The following is a 15,555-nucleotide window of genomic DNA, read 5'->3' on the forward strand; positions in this document are numbered from 1 at the left end:
TGATGGGGACTGAGGTAAGACCTAAAGAATAGGACCATGTTTCCCTCCCCCTTCACACCCCAAGCACAGGCAGACAGCACGTCCACTTCTCACAGCGTATGAAATAGGAGTTGTTGCCCGGGCGCGGTGGTAATCCCAGCACTTTGGGAGGCGAGGCGGGAGGATCACCTGAGGTCGGGAGTTCAAGACCAGCCTGGCCAACATGGCGAAACCCCGTCTCTACCAAAAATACAAAAATTAGCTGGTGTGATGGCAGACGCCTGTAATCCCAGCGACTTGGGAGGTTGAGGCAGGAGAATCATTTGAACTCGGGAGGTGGAGATTGCAGGGAGCTAAGATCAAGCCACTGCACTCCAGCCTGAGCGACAGAGCGAGACTCCGTCTCAAAAAATAAAAATAAAAAAGAAATAGGAGTTATCTCCGTTTAACACATGGGGAAACTGAGGCTGGGAACTTACTGTGACTCACCCTAGATCATACAAGCACAGTAAGGGCGTGGAGGCTGAATTGAGAGCCAGGTTCCCAGGACTTGGCAGCCCTACACTGCGTGCCAAGGTGCACAGGATGGGCGGGTGGTACCTGATCCCACGGGGTGGCCATGCTCCCAGGCCGACTCATCCCGGGTGGGGTGGAGTCCAGGAACTGCCCAACTGCCCAAGGAGGAAGGAGGGTGGACAGCCGAAGTGGCTGTGGGGTGGGGAGGGGGCCAAGCCTGGCCAAGGGGAAAAGGAGTCCGCGACCCACAGGGCTGCCGGAAGGGGTGGGGTGGGGGCCAGGCCAGCTCCGGAGGGGAAGAGCGGGGGGGGGGCTCCCTGCAGGGTTGGGGGAGGGCAGCCTGGCTCACCGTGCGGCCCGCCTCGTTGTTGTGCTTGTTCATGGCCGAGCGTGCGTCCGGCCTGTTCTCACGCGCGTCCGCGAACTCTCTGGACACTAACACCCCGAAGTCAGCGTCTTCGCTGCAGCCGCCCCACTTCCAGCCTTCGCCAGGCGGCCCCTTATGATGCGAGTCGCAGCCGCAAATGGTGGAGGTGCCCTCGGCGCAGGAGCGGGTGACGGCGAAGGCCACGCCGGCCGAGGCGATGGCGTGCACGAAGGCCGACTCGCGGGTGGCTGCGGGGAGGCCGTGGGGAGGCAGCACTCAGGACCCGGCCTGGGAGCACCTGCCCTGCCTCCACCTCCCAGGCCAGGACGTTAGGGGAAGGAGACCAGGAAGAGTTGAAGAGCTCACCAGCCCTGAGGCAAGAGGGAGGCAGCTTCGCCACCCTCTTTGGCTGGTTTAGACCCAGTTGGGTATCCCCACTTCACAGATGAGCAAACTGAGGCCCCAGGCTGAGGCTGCTAACTGATTAGCCCAGGGCCTCAAATGCCACAGGGCAGAGCAGTGCCTGTTAGAAACAGGGGCCAACACCAAAGCTCTGGCAGGTTGCTGCAGAGATAAGGCAGCAACCTTAACAGAAGCCACTTCTGAGCTGGTCACACACCCCCTGCCCTCCACCTTCCCGAAGTCCAGAGACCACCCAGCACAGGCCTTAGCCCTCCCACGCCTGAGTGAGCTCCAGGTCTGCGAGGAGGGAGGCCTGGGAATCTACAGCCTCAACCTGCCCAGGCCCACCCCTTCCGCACCTGGATGCATAGGGGCGACCCCTCTCATTTTCTTGGTCTCTGTCGCCCTTTTTGTAAAAAAATGGACACGGCTTCCCTCTGCCCCTAGCGCCTCTCACCAGGAGGGTAATGGCCCGTGCCTCAGTCTCCCCATCCCCATTCTCCTGCCCTCACGCCCAGACACGGCCAAGCCCCACCCAGAAGGGTAGAGACACGGGGCAATTCCCCTGGTTCTATCCCAGGGTCCAGCGCAGGGCAAGGGGAGACTGTCAGGGGTGTGCTCCAACCTCCTCACAACAGTCATCATCTCTGCATGTGCTTCATTCACATAGAAAGTTTTACTCATCTTATAGATGCGGACATTGACGATTAGGTAGGACAAGGCCTGTAAGACCTGCAGCCCAACCATCTCTCTCCTCACGGCAGGACCCCGGAGCCGGAGATGACCCGCCACCTGGCACAGGCTGCGAAACACCGGGCCGGCCTAGTCGGCAAAATTGGTCATAAATGTGACCAAATTTATTTAGAAGCCAGGAGCCCGCCTCCTCTCCTGGGCTGTGGGGCGAGAGCTGCAAGAAGGAAACCCGGGACCCCTCGTGGCTCCCGCGGCCGCTCTCCGCGGCCCCCACGCCCTCCTGCGCCACCTACAGAGGGGCCCGTCCCAGTTCCACCGACGGGAGGGTGGAGAGTGCAGAGCCGGTGCCGCCCGCGCCCCGCGCCTGCGCTGCCAAGGCCGACCTAGGACTGCGGCAACGGGGCCCGAGGTCCCGCGTCCAATTGTGCTCCCGGCCCCAGGGTCCCCGCCGCGCCGCTCACTCGCCCCAATCCCAGCCGCCCCAGCCCTCGGGGCGCCCCGGGGAAGAGGGGACGAGGGCAGGCGCCCCTCGTTTCCGGTCGGCCCGCGGCAGCAGCGGCGCCTGGGCCCCGGGCCGCGCTGGGTTCCCAGCCCCTGGAACGCGGGGGCGGCGGGGGCGGGGCGGGGATTAGCCTGGGAGCGGCGCTGACAGCCCCGCTGTGCCTTCCCCGTCCGGTGGGGCCCGCTGGGCCGCTCAATCCGCCTTTGTTCGCGCGGTGTCACACCGCATTACCCGCATAATGCGGCCGCCGGGCCCGGGCCGCCGGGCCGGCCGCCACCGCGTAGCAACGGGCGGCTCCCGCGGCCGGGCCGCGCCCCCGGCCCCGGCGCCGGGCCGCGAAATCCCCATTGAAGCGGCGCCCCCCGCCCCCGCGCCGCGCCGAATGGCCAGAGGGCGTGTGAATGGCACTGCGACCGCAGCGGGCGCGGGGCCCGGGCCGCGCGGTGGGGGGCGGCGCTCGGGCGCTTTTCAGGCCGCCCCGGCCCCTCCGGCGCCCGCCCCCGCCCCCGCCCCGCCCCCGCCCCGCCCAGCCCAGCCCGGGGAAGCGCCTAGGGCCAACCGCGCCGCCGCCGCGCCTCGCCCCTTCCGGCCGCCGACCCCGCCGCCCCCAGACTCGCGGAAGACGCGCGCCCCGGGCTGCCAGAGCCCCTGCTCCCCGGGTCTCAAAGCGGGGGGCAGAGATTAACCCTTGGCCGTCCACGCGGCTGGGGTGGAGGGACTCGCCGGGGGCGGGGTGCAAACATGGAGCCGGAGCTGGGCGCGAACCTGGGTTCAAGGCCCGGGCTCTGGGCACCGACTGGGGCGCGTATGCGCTCGCGGCGTCTTCCGAGATGCTCTCCTCGCTGCCACCAGCAAATTCCTAAACTCTCGGGCACACATCGCCCCTCCCGCCGCAACCCAAACCTGTCCTCGGGCCCTCTAGGGACCGGGGCGTGTGCCAGAACCTACGGCGGTGACTTAAAACGTTCAACGCGGAGTGAATGGGCAGCGCACCCAGACCCGCTTTCCCCTGGCTCTGGGCCGGAGACGGGAAGAGCGATCAGAGGTGACTCGCTTTTGGGGAGTGCGTCTAGACGCAAGCTGTTTGATCCAGCGCTACCTGGCCCGAGAAGGGGCACCGGAAAGCGCTGAGACCAACACACCAACAAGATCGAGTTTGAAATGCAAACCGCCGCCACTTGGCCCCAATTAAGAGGCCAAATCTTTTATGTCAACAAGGAATAATTAGTTTTGGTAATAGAAGCGTAAACAGAATCATCATCCATTGATTTGCTAATTATCCTCCTGTCCCATGACAATAGCCCGCACTTTGCCTGTAGGTGGGACAGACCCTCTGCACCTGAGGCACCGGTAAAGGAGAACTGCACTCTAAAATGGGGGTGGTCAGTTTCCCCCCACCCCACCCAGCACCCCACCCCTTCACCCGAATGTCAGATCCCTTTTCTTTCTGGCTGTACAAGCAGCTCCCATTAATTCCCTAGCTTCTAATAGGAGGGAGGGCTAGGCTCAGCAGTTTGGGTGGCAGAGCAACTCTGGCGATGGCCCCCCCAGCCGGGATCGTTAAATTCCTGGACACTACCGTTCCACAAAGAGCTGCCCATCTTCCACCCAGTCCGTGAGCCCCCAAGTCCCCTTCTTGGGAGCAGTTGTCCCACTTAGCCTCCCTCCCAGGGCCTCCAGGTTCAAAGTCAAATCACGTGGTTCCCTGTCCACTTGAGGTACAGCCAGTTAGACTCCCGGGCTGCAAGATTGCTGGAAAGTTACCCAGAGGCCAGTGCACCCTCTAGCCCCACCATGATTCCTGGGCGTATCCAGCTGACAGTGCATGAGGATGAACAGAAACCCAGAGGGGCTCTTGGGGGGCAACGCAATGCTATGACAGCACCAAGCAGCTTCCTCGGCTCCTGAGGACTTTTTAGATGGGAGGGACCTGGGGGTGGCAATGCTCTCAGTCCCACCCCAAAGCGGTATTTGCATAGCACTTAACACAGCATTGGGAAAATGTCACAAATGTCCACAGCGGGAGCCTGAGGCTCCCACTGTGCAAAAGCCAGGAAGGAAGTCTGTGGCCTTCTTGGTGTCGGCCCTCAAACCTCAGGATCCTGGCGCATCTCAAGGCGGCCCAGCCCCCAGCAGCGCCTGGGAAGGTGTGGCAGCTATGCAACCAAATTTATCACCCTCCCAGAGGGACCCTGGCTTCAGAGAAGAGGCACCCTTACTGGGGTGGAAGGGCATACAGTCCTGATCCCTCCCCCCACCCATGCCTTTACCCCTGTCCCCCTCAGCCCTGAGGCAGTACCTTTGTCGAGGACGGGCCCGAAGATGGCCAGGCTGTCATCTATGGTGGTGCAGTTCCAGCGGCGGCCCCGGAACTGGTGCTGGCACTCCTGGATGCCCAATTTCACGCCCTCGGCCACGCTGGGCATGATCTCGATGTAATTGCGGCAGAAGCGCAGTTGCTTGGGGACCAGGCCTGGGATGGAGCCGCAGAGCAGGGGCTGTGAGCCCAGAGATGTGTACTGCTGGCCCAGGGCCAGGGACCTGCAGGCAGACAGAGGGTAGTGACACTGCGGGCACAAAGCGCAGAGCCCATCCTAGGCTCCATGGACGCTTTGTGAACTCCCTGGCGTAGGTGGAGAGGCAGAGGGCCTGTGCCCTGGCATCTGAATGTGCTACCTTTGACCTCGGGAGTGTGCCACCCCTCAAAGCGCAGAGCTCTGACCCAGGCAAGTCAGCCCTCTGGCTGTATCCAGCTTGCAGGGGGATGGGACCAGCAGAAACTGCTTGTGGGGGCCCATGGGGGCAATGCAAAGCCATGAAAAGAGGTTTGGGCTAGAAAGATGGTATTTGGGGCCCAGATCCAGTCCTTTCCAGGTTCTGGGTCCAGCTTCCCTAACGGGCATTGAAGAGATCAGGGTGGGCAATTTCCAAGGCAGTCCAGGATACCGAGGCCACATGGACACTTCCGGTGACTCATGGGACACGCACGTGTGCGTGAGCGCGCGCGCACACACACACACCACCCTTGGCAATGCCCTCAGCCTCTTCCCCACGATGCTGCCAGCCCAGCCCAGAGCCTCCCAGAGTCTGCCCAAGGAATCACTGGCTTGCACCAAGCCCTTTGTCTACCAGGGCCTCCATGACCATCTTTCCAGTTCCCTAAAAGTTTCTAGAGCTCCACCTCTTTTCTCATGAGAGACTGGAGCTTGGCTTCGTTTCGAAACAAGTTTCGTACAGAGTCAGAAGGGAGATCGCAGATCTCACTGCCCACACCCAACACCAAGTGACTGGTCAATTCACTCCATTCCTCTGCCCCTCAATTTTCAATCAATATTCCATCAACTCTCTCAGGTTTTATAATGAGTCAGCGACAGAAAGAATGACCTTATGAGGTGGGGCAGAAGAGTTTAAAATACTAGAAAACCAAGGTTGGAATTGATACTTTTCCGTTCCCTCCCCTCAGCACAGTAACAGCAGAAATGACATTTTGTGGGAGAACCTGAGAAAATGACCCGTGAGTGTCAGTGACCTTCAAGGACAATTGCAATCTGCTGTATGACCAGGGGCAGTGTGAGCTGGAAGAAGGGGCCCATCTCCTCTCCCAATGTGTCCAGCACTGACCAAGGCTTTGGTCCAGCATTGGCCTAAGTCAAGTTTCCCACAAAAAGCGATGAGCAAAAGCCTCGGAAAGAGGGCCTGGGAGAAGACCCCATGGGGCAGGGTTCAGCTTTTTTGTGTACTTTTTAGTACACAAAACTTCTGGGCTGGAGGCAGGGCCAAGTCAAACATCTGCCATTTAGCAACTGTTACTGCTTGCCAGGCACTTTATAGGCAACATTTCTGATCAATTCCCGAACGTGAAGAACATCACTATCTCCTGGATGAGGAAACTGAGGTTTAGAGAGTAAATGAGCTTGCTTAAGGCTTTTTGGTACCCTGCCCTGTCTGCAGGGCTGCAAATGTCCCCGTTGAGCCTCCCTCCGGGCTCAGGCTGCCCCTCCCATGCTCTTGAGCAGCACGTCCAGTCCTGCTGTGCCAGCTGTCCCCACAGCCCTGCAATCACTGGAGGGGAAACTGAGGGAGGGTTCAGTGCAGACAACTTGGCCTTGCACCATCCTAGATGGGCAGCTCAGGAGCAAGATACAGGGAAGAAGGCTGGACTGTCCCCGCTCCTTCCTCTGGTGTTTGGGACCCAAAGCCCTATGCAGGACCACTGCAGCGAGGAGCTGAGGCAGGAGTGAGAGGCACTCAGAGACCCTTCCTCTGCCCTCCTCCTCCCCTTCCCGTTGCCCTTCCTGCCTCCTCCTTCCTCCCACTCTCCCAGCCCTTGCTTTATACCTTCTGCAGGCCTGGGCACCCTCAAGCTAAACTGGAGGCCGAGCCCTGGTCCAACAGCGGAACCCACAGGCGGAGCCCTAAGGGAGCACTAAGCCCATTATACAGATGAAAAACAGAGGCCGACCAGGCCAGGTGGCTCACGCCTGTGATCCCAGCTACCCAGGAGGCTGAGGCAGGAGAATCGCTTGAACCTGGGAGGTGGAGGTTTCTGTAAGCCAAGATCACGCCACTGCACTCCAGCTTGGGTGACAGAGCGACACTTCATCTCAAAAAAAAAGAAATAAAGAAAAAGAAAAAGCACAAAGCACAGACCATCAAAGAGGAGCAACTTGTGCAAGGCCACACAGCCATATCCACAGAGCCAGGCCGGCTGGCTCAGGGGACTGAGGAGTCGGGGGGCCCACGCTGGCAAGGCGGCTCCTCACCCAGCTCTCCAAGGGCTTCCCTGCTTCCTCCCAGGTGGGTCTTCACAGCCCAGCAGAGCACCTGAGCTCTGGCACACTGCCTGGCATGGCTTGATTGGCCGCAAAGGCCAGAGTGCTCCCCAGGCATCTCCAGGAAGGAGGCGCCACTGAGCCCTTCCTGCTGTGCAGACACAGTCTCTCCTCTGCCCCACGGGGATTTCCTTCCGTCCCCGCAGTTACATGGACACTGGCAATACTAATGACAACTATTTATGTAGTACTTGCTCTGTGCCAGACACTTCAAATACATGATCTCACTGAATCCTCACAGCAACTCTGAGAGGTCAGCGTTGTCATCCCCGTTTTACAGATGAGGAAACAGGCATGGAGAAGTTGGGTGACTTATGCAAGGAAGTGGCTGAGCCAGAATTCAAGCCCTGGGTCTGTCTGACTTCCAGTGTGATGTCCTCTGAGAACAATTCCTGAGCCTCAGACATGATGAGCTGTTTTCCCTCTTTCCACCAAACCCTGTCTCCTTCCTGTTGCCCAGGTCCCACCAACTGTGGACCTGGGAGCCATGGTGCCAGGGTCCCATCCAGCTCTACCACTTCCTAGCTGCTGATCTCAGCAATTTTCTTAACTTCTCTATACCTCAGTTTCTTTATCAGTAAAATAGACATGACAGGAGGAATAAGTGACACAATCCAGTGTGTGGCACGTGGGGAGCCCTTGCTAGATGGTGGTTGCTATGGTTACGGTGTGTTTGGAGCTGTCCCCAGCACTTTGTTCCCTGCCTTGTCACCAACCTCATTTCTTCCATCCTTGCATCCCTGACTTGGTAGAACACATCAGAAATCTCAGCCCCTTCCCATCCAACACTGGGAAGGATGCCTGGATCAGACCTCAGTCCTCACAGGGGTGGCGGAACAAAGACAGCTGTGATCTGGCTGAGGGTTCAAGGTCACTCAAAGAGTGCAGGCAAAAGGACATTTTCAGGATGCTCCATTCAAAGGCTTCAGTTCAGATGGGGACATCCTGCGAGTAATTAGCAAGGCCTCTGGCAATGGGGCTTAGCTCCTGGGCCGGTGTCAGAGACTAATGAGGCAGTGGCCATGGGACTGATTTCTGCAGGATGGCTGCCCTCCCCCAAACATGCCCGGCCACCCCCACCCTGAGCCTCCTGCCCCCACATTGCTGAAATTCCACCATCGCGGACACATTAACTCGCCACTCCTATTCCCCATTATTGAAGTACACGTTCCACTGAGGGAGGTGGCACAGTGAGTCTCATGCTCCTGGATTCTTTGTGCTGAAGTGCGCGTGGCTTTGACGGATTTGCCTAGCCTGCTGAACAACTCCAGCGGGGCCGTTTCACACTTCCACACCTTTGCGCATGCTGAGCCCTGGGCCCAGAGCACCTCTCCGCTGCCAGGCCCCCAGGAAATATCCTGCTCATCCTTCGAAACCTCATTCCTAGGTCGCCACCATTCTAAAGGCTTCTGTGAACTCCCAGACAGAAGTCACCTCTCCTCCACCTGAGTCTTTCCTATACCTAATTCAAACCTTCTTATCCCAAAGTGCTGAGTTGATTTGTTTCCAATTCCATCTGGCTGTGCCGGTCTCTGTGTCCAAGAAGAGAGGTAGTATGTTCTCCAGTTATTCCCCAGTCCCTCCCCCATCACACACACACACACACACACACACACACACACACACACACACGCCCACTCGGCCTTCCAAAGGGCCAGGCACATGCTAGGTATTTGCTGATTCTGGAGGAAAGGAATGAAGAACTCTTCCAAAGGACCAGCCTGATGCCCCTCACTCACCAGACCTCCCGGCATCCGGAGCTTCCGCCTACACACAGGACAAGACTCCTTGGTTCCGCTGAGGAAGTTCCTACGTTTAGGATCTGAGACGATGGCCAGGCTCCCAAGGGGGATAGAGACCTGCCTGGCACTGGCAGCTGGTGAGGGGGAGGGCAGAGGACCCTGCCAGGCCTTCGCAGCTGGGTCAGGGGCTATTTATACTCAACTCCTGGGCTGGTCCTTCCCTTCCCTAGGGCCCTGCCACCCTCCTCCTGAAGCTGGCTCATCCTCCACCCTGACCACCCACTGCCCAGCTGGGCTGAGGACAGACACGGGCAGCCAGGCGGATGGGCTGTGCGTGCACTGCACAACAGGCTGTTTGTGGAAACTTTGGTATTGACCCCTTGGAGTGAAATATTCCTCTCCAAATAAGCCAGACCTAAACCTCGTGCGTGGCCTCATCGAACTCCCACCCCCTACCCCTGTTCTGTGCCTCTACCCTGATGATGCCTGCTGTGGCCAGAGGGCTGCAGGAGGCCTGCATGGTGAGCACAAGGCAGAGAGGACATTTGTTTTTCTATTTTTGAGACAGAGTCTTGCTCTGTTGCCCAGGCTGGAGTGCAAAAGCGTGATCTAGGCTCACTGCCACCTCCACCTCCTGAGTTCAAGTGATTCTCCTGCCTCAGTCTCTCAAGTAGCTGGGATAAGAGGCATGTGCCGGCCGGGCGCGGTGGCTCAAGCCTGTAATCCCAGCACTTTGGGAGGCCGAGACGGGAGGATCACGAGGTCAGGAGATGGAGACAATCCTGGCTAACACGGTGAAACCCCGTCTCTACTAAAAAAATACAAAAAACTAGCCGGGTGAGGTGGCGGGCGCCTGTAGTCCCAGCCACTCAGGAGGCTGAGGCAGGAGAATGGTGTAAACCCGGGAGGCAGAGCTTGCAGTGAGCTGAGATCCGGCCACTGCACTCCAGCCTTCCGTCTCAAAAAAAAAAAAAAAAAAAAAAAAAAAAAAAAAGCATGTGCCACCATGCCTGGCTAATTTTTGTATTTTCAGTAGATTTTTGCAGTATTGGCCAGGCTGGTCTCAAACTCCTGACCAAGTGATCCACCTGCCTCTGCCTCTGCCTCCCAAAGTGCTGGGATTACAGGTGTGAGCCACCGCGCCCGGCCATAGAGAGCATTTCTAATCAGTGAATTCAGGTCAGCCTGGATTCTGCATTGACTTACATATGGTGAGACACCTAAAGGCACCCTGTGCAGGGCATCCCGCATGGTCTGACACTGGGATTGCTGGCCTCAGATGCTGCCATCTACCCAGTGACGGCCAATCCCCTGCTGATGGGGGTCCAGCTGCTGCCAGGGATCCCCACTGTGCTGCCAGCGCCCACTCCCCTGAGTGATCCATTAGGGTATGCAGCCCTGCACCCACCCAGGTGGCCTCCCAGATGGAATCACACACAATCTCCCTCCTCTACCCTACATACAGAACATAGGAAAAGAGAGCCCTGTCCCTCAAAAAGTTAAACAGAGAATCATCCTATAATCCAGCAATGCCATACCTGCTATACACCCAAAAGAGTTGAAAATGGGGGCTCCAACAGACACCTGTACACCAGTGTTCGTGGCAGTGCTACTCATAGCAGCCAAAAGGTAGAAACAATCCAAGAGTCCTCAGCAGACGAATGGATAAACAACAGGTGGCCCATCCATACAACGAGACCTTATTCAGCCAGAAAAAGGAAGGAAGCGGGTGTGGTGGTGGTAATCCCAGCACTCTGGGAAGTCGAGGTGGGTGGATCACCTGAGGTCAGGAGTTCAAGGCCAGCCTGGACAACATGATGAAACCCCATCTCTACTAAAAATACAAAAATTAGCCGGGCCTGGTGGCGCACACCTGTAATCCCAGCTACTCGGGAGGCTGAGGCAGGAGAATTGCTAGAACCTGGGAGGCAAGGTTACAGTGAGCCAGTTGAGCCACTGTTCTCTAGCCTGGACAACAGAGCAAGACTCTGCCCCCTGGCCCCCCCCCAAAAAAGGAATGGAATTCTGATGCTTCTGATGCAAGCTGCAATGTAGAGGAAACCTGAAAACAAGCTAAGTGATAGCAGCCACACACAGAAGGACAAATGCTATATGATTTCACTTACATGAGGTTCTAGGTAAAGACACTCCAGCTTGGGCAACAGAGTAAGACTCTGTCTCAAAAAAAAAAAAAAAAAAAAAAAAGGAATGAAATTCTGATGCAAGCTACAATGTAGAAGAACCTTGAAAACAAGCTAAGCGACAGCAGCCAGACACAGATGGACAGACACTGTATTATTCCACTTACATGAGGTTCTAGGTAAATTCATAGGGACAGAAAGTAGAACAGAGGTTGCCAGGGGCTCTGGAAGGGACAGAGTGGGAAGTTACTGCTTAATAAGTACAGCGTTAGGAATGATGAGAACAGACGGTGGTGATGGCCGCACAGCATTGGAATGTACTTAATGCCACTGAATAGTACACTTTAAAATAGTTAAATAGCAAAATTTAAAAAAATAAAAGGAGGGGAGGTGTTTGCATCCCCAATCTCCAACTCCCCACCTAGAGCCCCTCTGCAGGACGAAATTCCAGAGCCCCGGGTCTAGTCTAATTCCCTCTTCCTCTGTATGGGAGGATTGAGACCCAGAGAGGGTTTGTCGTTTTCCGGGGTCACACAGCTGGCTGCCCGGGAGGTGGGAGGAGAACCGAGGGCTCACGATTCTTTTACCCACCAGGCTCCTAACCTGGGGGTGATGAATGCACATTCTCAGAGGCTTCTCTGGGGCTGGGCACAAAAGGGACCCACCTGGCTCCACGTGGGTGGGGCTGTAGAAGGTGGACCCAGGGGCTGCGGCCCAGGGAAAGGCTCCGCTCTTCTCTCTGGTCTCAGGATGCCCTCCAGGGCCAAGCTTCCCCCAGTCACGCCTTCTTTGCAGAAGTGGGCCCTTTGCCCTCACCTTTCTCCATGCGGAAACCTAACCATCTCTGCCAGCCTCAAAGGGAAGGCATCTGAAGACTCTGATCTGAAGATCTAGTGTCTCTTAAAACGACTGACATGGCTGCTGAGAGGGAGAGGAGGAGGGAAGGTGAGGAGAGGGAGTCAGAAACCACCTCTCCTGTGGACATTTTTCTCTCCCTGCAGTGGGGGCCACAGTGCTCCTGTCAACCCCACAACAGCGCAGGGCCCGGTGCTCCACCTGCTGGCTCCTGGGCAGTACTGGAAAAAGGCCCAACCTGTTCCTGGGCCCAGAGGGGCTCCACCCTCCACGGAAACTTCTAGAAGGGAAAGGAAAGCTTTGAGGAAAGAGCAGGAAGTAAGGAACCAAGCGTTGGCTTTGGAACTCAGGCCACTACCTTTCTTTCCACTTAGGTCAAGAAGCCGTTCAGGATTGGCAGATGTCAGGACAGGAAGCCCAGCCAGTTCAGGGGCACATGTGCATGCCGTGGGGCTGGGCCTGGTGGGCTCTGACACACCCAACTCCTGGAGCTTCCAAGAAGCTTACACCCGTAGTGACGAGGCAATCACTGCTGAGGATGAGGGAGGCCACAGGCCTGGACTGGAGACGCTCACCTGGCTGCTTGGCAGGGGGCTTGTGACAAAGCCAGAGAAACCTAGCTCAGGATTCCAGCTGCCACTGTTCCTCGCCCTCCTGGAACACAAGTGCACCCTGCGGGTACTGAGCACAGGTCTGGACCTTGTCGACATTTCAGTACAGGGCCAAGGGTAGGGGGTTTCTTCTGAGCCCAAAGGGGCTCCGGTGGGGCTGTGTCCTGTGGCTCTGAGAGAGTGCCTCAGTGCCTCAGGGGGTGCCTTTCATCGAAGAAGTGGGAGATGTCTCCGGGCCTTGCCATTAGGGGCTAGTTCATTCTCTCAACAGGGGGCAGGGGCCCTCTGGCTCGCCTGCATCTCCAGCAGGGGTGGGAGCACCCTTGCCTATGTCTAGGACAGGAAGGGAAGGGTGAGGGTGGAGTGGGTGCAGGCCCTGAGCTGGGACCCATGGTCTTGAGATGAAACCTTGAAGGAGCAGCTGCCCGGGCTCTAAGCCCAGTGGGCTCCTGTCTTGATTTAGCCCCAGCTGTCAAGATTGGGGCCTGGTGATTTGTGGAGTCAGAGGAAGTGCCTGTCCTTCAGAGAGCAGGTTAAAGTCTGGCTTTGGTAAACAAAGTCATTCACTGCCTATTCACTCAACACACACGGACTGAGTGATGACTCGCAGCCTGGCAGGGTTCCAGGTCTGAGAACGTGGAGATGAATGAATCCACACCCGAGGAGCACCCAGCCCAGGAGGCTGCTGTCAGTAACAGACCAACAAGCATCTCCTGAGTACCTACTAGGTCTGGGCACTTAAATGAGTGAGACATGGTCCCAAGGCACTTGTAACTTTCAGCTCCAGTAACCTCCGGGCCAGAGGGTGCATGGTCAGGGCGAGCGATCTGCAGGAACGGGGGCAAGTGAGTCCTCACTACCTCCGGAGGGCTCCATGTGGAGCAGTTACTGAGCTGGAGAAGGATGGCTAGGGGCCCTCAGGTGGTGACAGGTGGCAGAGGGACAGCTCCAGACAAGGTGGCATGTGCCCCCACGCCAGGGTCTAGGAGCCACACAGAGGAGCAGAGGAAGGGAAAGCAGCTAGAGAGGGGCCCTGAGTGCCAGGCATTATCGGACAAACTAGCACGTTCCGTAGCTGGGCTTTGGAATATTGTCCTGTCAGTCATGTGCAAAATGAGACAAGAGGTGGGTGCTGGGAAAGCGGCTGGGAGGCGGGGTTGCGTGGATGCTAAGGAGACTCTGGGGCCTGGGGATCCATTGCAACCTCTCAGGGCCCAGCTCTCATTGTGCAGCTGGACCAAGACCCATGTGCCTAGGTGACCGGGGTCTGTGGCAGGGGATGCGCCCCCTGGCCATCTCAGGACAGTGGCTTCAGGAACAGACAGGAAGCTGTGAATAAGGACTGGTAGCCATTTGATCCCATGAGAAGCAGGAGGAAGGAGGAAAGTATGGCCAAGGTTTTGAGCCAGGATGACCAGGAAGATGGAGATGGTGTCCACCAAGATGGGAAGGTAAGAAGCAAAGCAGCTTTGGGAACAAGACGAGGAAGTGTGTGGGGCCAGAGAGACTCCAGGCACCACATAGAGATAGAGCTGGGCCCAAGAGGGAAACAGAAGCTAGAAATCCATCGGGGGATGCTTGTCTGGGAGCTAAAAGTTGAATTATACTTTAGGCCCGATCTTGGCTGTGGGCACACGGGTGGGGGGACACTGAGCCTCACGGTGGGAGCAGTGATGCCATATGCCAAGGGGTGAGGTCACCAGGGAGGGGCTAGGGGCCGAGGGCCAGCCAGCCCAGCTTCAGGGCCTGAACCTCACACTAGGAGGCTGGAAAGGTGGGTTCTCCCAATACCTCAGCCCCTGCCCAGCCAACACTGGCAGCAGGCGCCCAGGTCTGGCTTGTGTTTTCCGTATTCCGGACGAAGTCTCCACGAGATGCACAGCCAACATACCTACGCAGAGGGCCCCTCCCTCCTCTGCACTTTCCTCCTTTTGCTTTTCTTATGATGCATCCTAAGCCTTCAGTGCACAGCTGCCTTCCCTTGGGGACCCCTCTCTGACCACACAGTGGGACCTCCCAGCCCTAACCCTGCTCCTATTACAAGCTACAAAGCCAGCTCATCCCTGTTGTCCTGGGACCCAGGTTCTGGGTCTGTCCCTCAGGTTGGCTCGGCTAAACTCTGAGCCTTTGGGCTTTGGCCAGCCCTTCCTGGACCTGTCACCCTGCATTGTGTCACTAATGTCACCATGAGTGCAGCAGGAACAGAAAGGTGAGGTCTGGGGGTGACTCTGAGTGGAAAGGGATATCCCAGGCAGTGATCCACACCACAGGAGAAAAACCCACGCACGCCGAGAAAAGATAACCAAGTAAAAAGCTATTCCTTCCCCTCAGGCAGGAGCCCCTGAGGACAGGCCCTAGGAGCCTGGGAAACACACTAGCCCTGCTGGCCAAATGACCACTTCTACATTCTGTGAGCGACTTTAGCAACTCGCTTCTAAAGGTTCCCTTTCAGGACCACGAGGTGCCATCCGAGGAGGTGGCACAGCTCCGCTGCCAGGGACCACCTGAGAGTCCAGGAGGACCATGGTTCTGGGCAGCCATGGGGAGAAGGAAAGGGTGCAGGCAGAAGCTCAAAGCCAAGGGTTTGGCCACAGACCATACCCCAGTCAGAGGGAAGAGGCTGCGGGCCCTGCGCTCCATCCCAGGGAGCCCTGTGGGATGTTTCTTTGGGGAGAAAAGGGAAGGGAGGGAAGGGGTGTGGAGGGCGGGGCAGTGCCTGGGCTGGAATGTTGCAGCTTCTGTTCTCCAAAGCAGCTCCCGGAGCGCCTGCCTGCGGCTCTGGCTGATCTGATAAGATGTGACAAGACGGCCTGAAAAATGTTGAAACCTGTAAAATGTTTAAACCTGTTTTTTGTTGTGTTGTGAGCATGAAGTGCTTTTTCTTTCTTTCTTTCTTTCTTTTTTTTTTTTTTTTT

General features: G+C 57.5%; 2 protein-coding genes across 10 annotated transcripts in view; both read right to left on the bottom strand.

The window, feature by feature from the left end:
• The window catches only part of LOC111525784 (leucine-rich repeat-containing protein 37A3-like), a 510,962-nt gene that overhangs the window by 68,467 nt on the left and 426,940 nt on the right, over positions 1-15,555 (bottom strand). The gene's annotated exons all lie outside the window — the stretch shown is intronic.
• Positions 1-15,555, bottom strand: part of WNT3 (Wnt family member 3) — a 55,102-nt gene that overhangs the window by 6,451 nt on the left and 33,096 nt on the right. Inside the window, exons 2-3 of the mRNA XM_023195063.1 lie at positions 4,759-5,000; positions 845-1,110 (exon numbers count right to left, since the gene is read on the bottom strand). Coding sequence (XP_023050831.1) covers positions 845-1,110; positions 4,759-5,000 — 508 coding nt within the window. The remainder of the gene's footprint in view (positions 1-844; positions 1,111-4,758; positions 5,001-15,555) is intronic.

Source organism: Piliocolobus tephrosceles, chromosome 16 (assembly GCF_002776525.5).
Source record: "Piliocolobus tephrosceles isolate RC106 chromosome 16, ASM277652v3, whole genome shotgun sequence".
NCBI lineage: Eukaryota > Metazoa > Chordata > Mammalia > Primates > Cercopithecidae > Piliocolobus > Piliocolobus tephrosceles.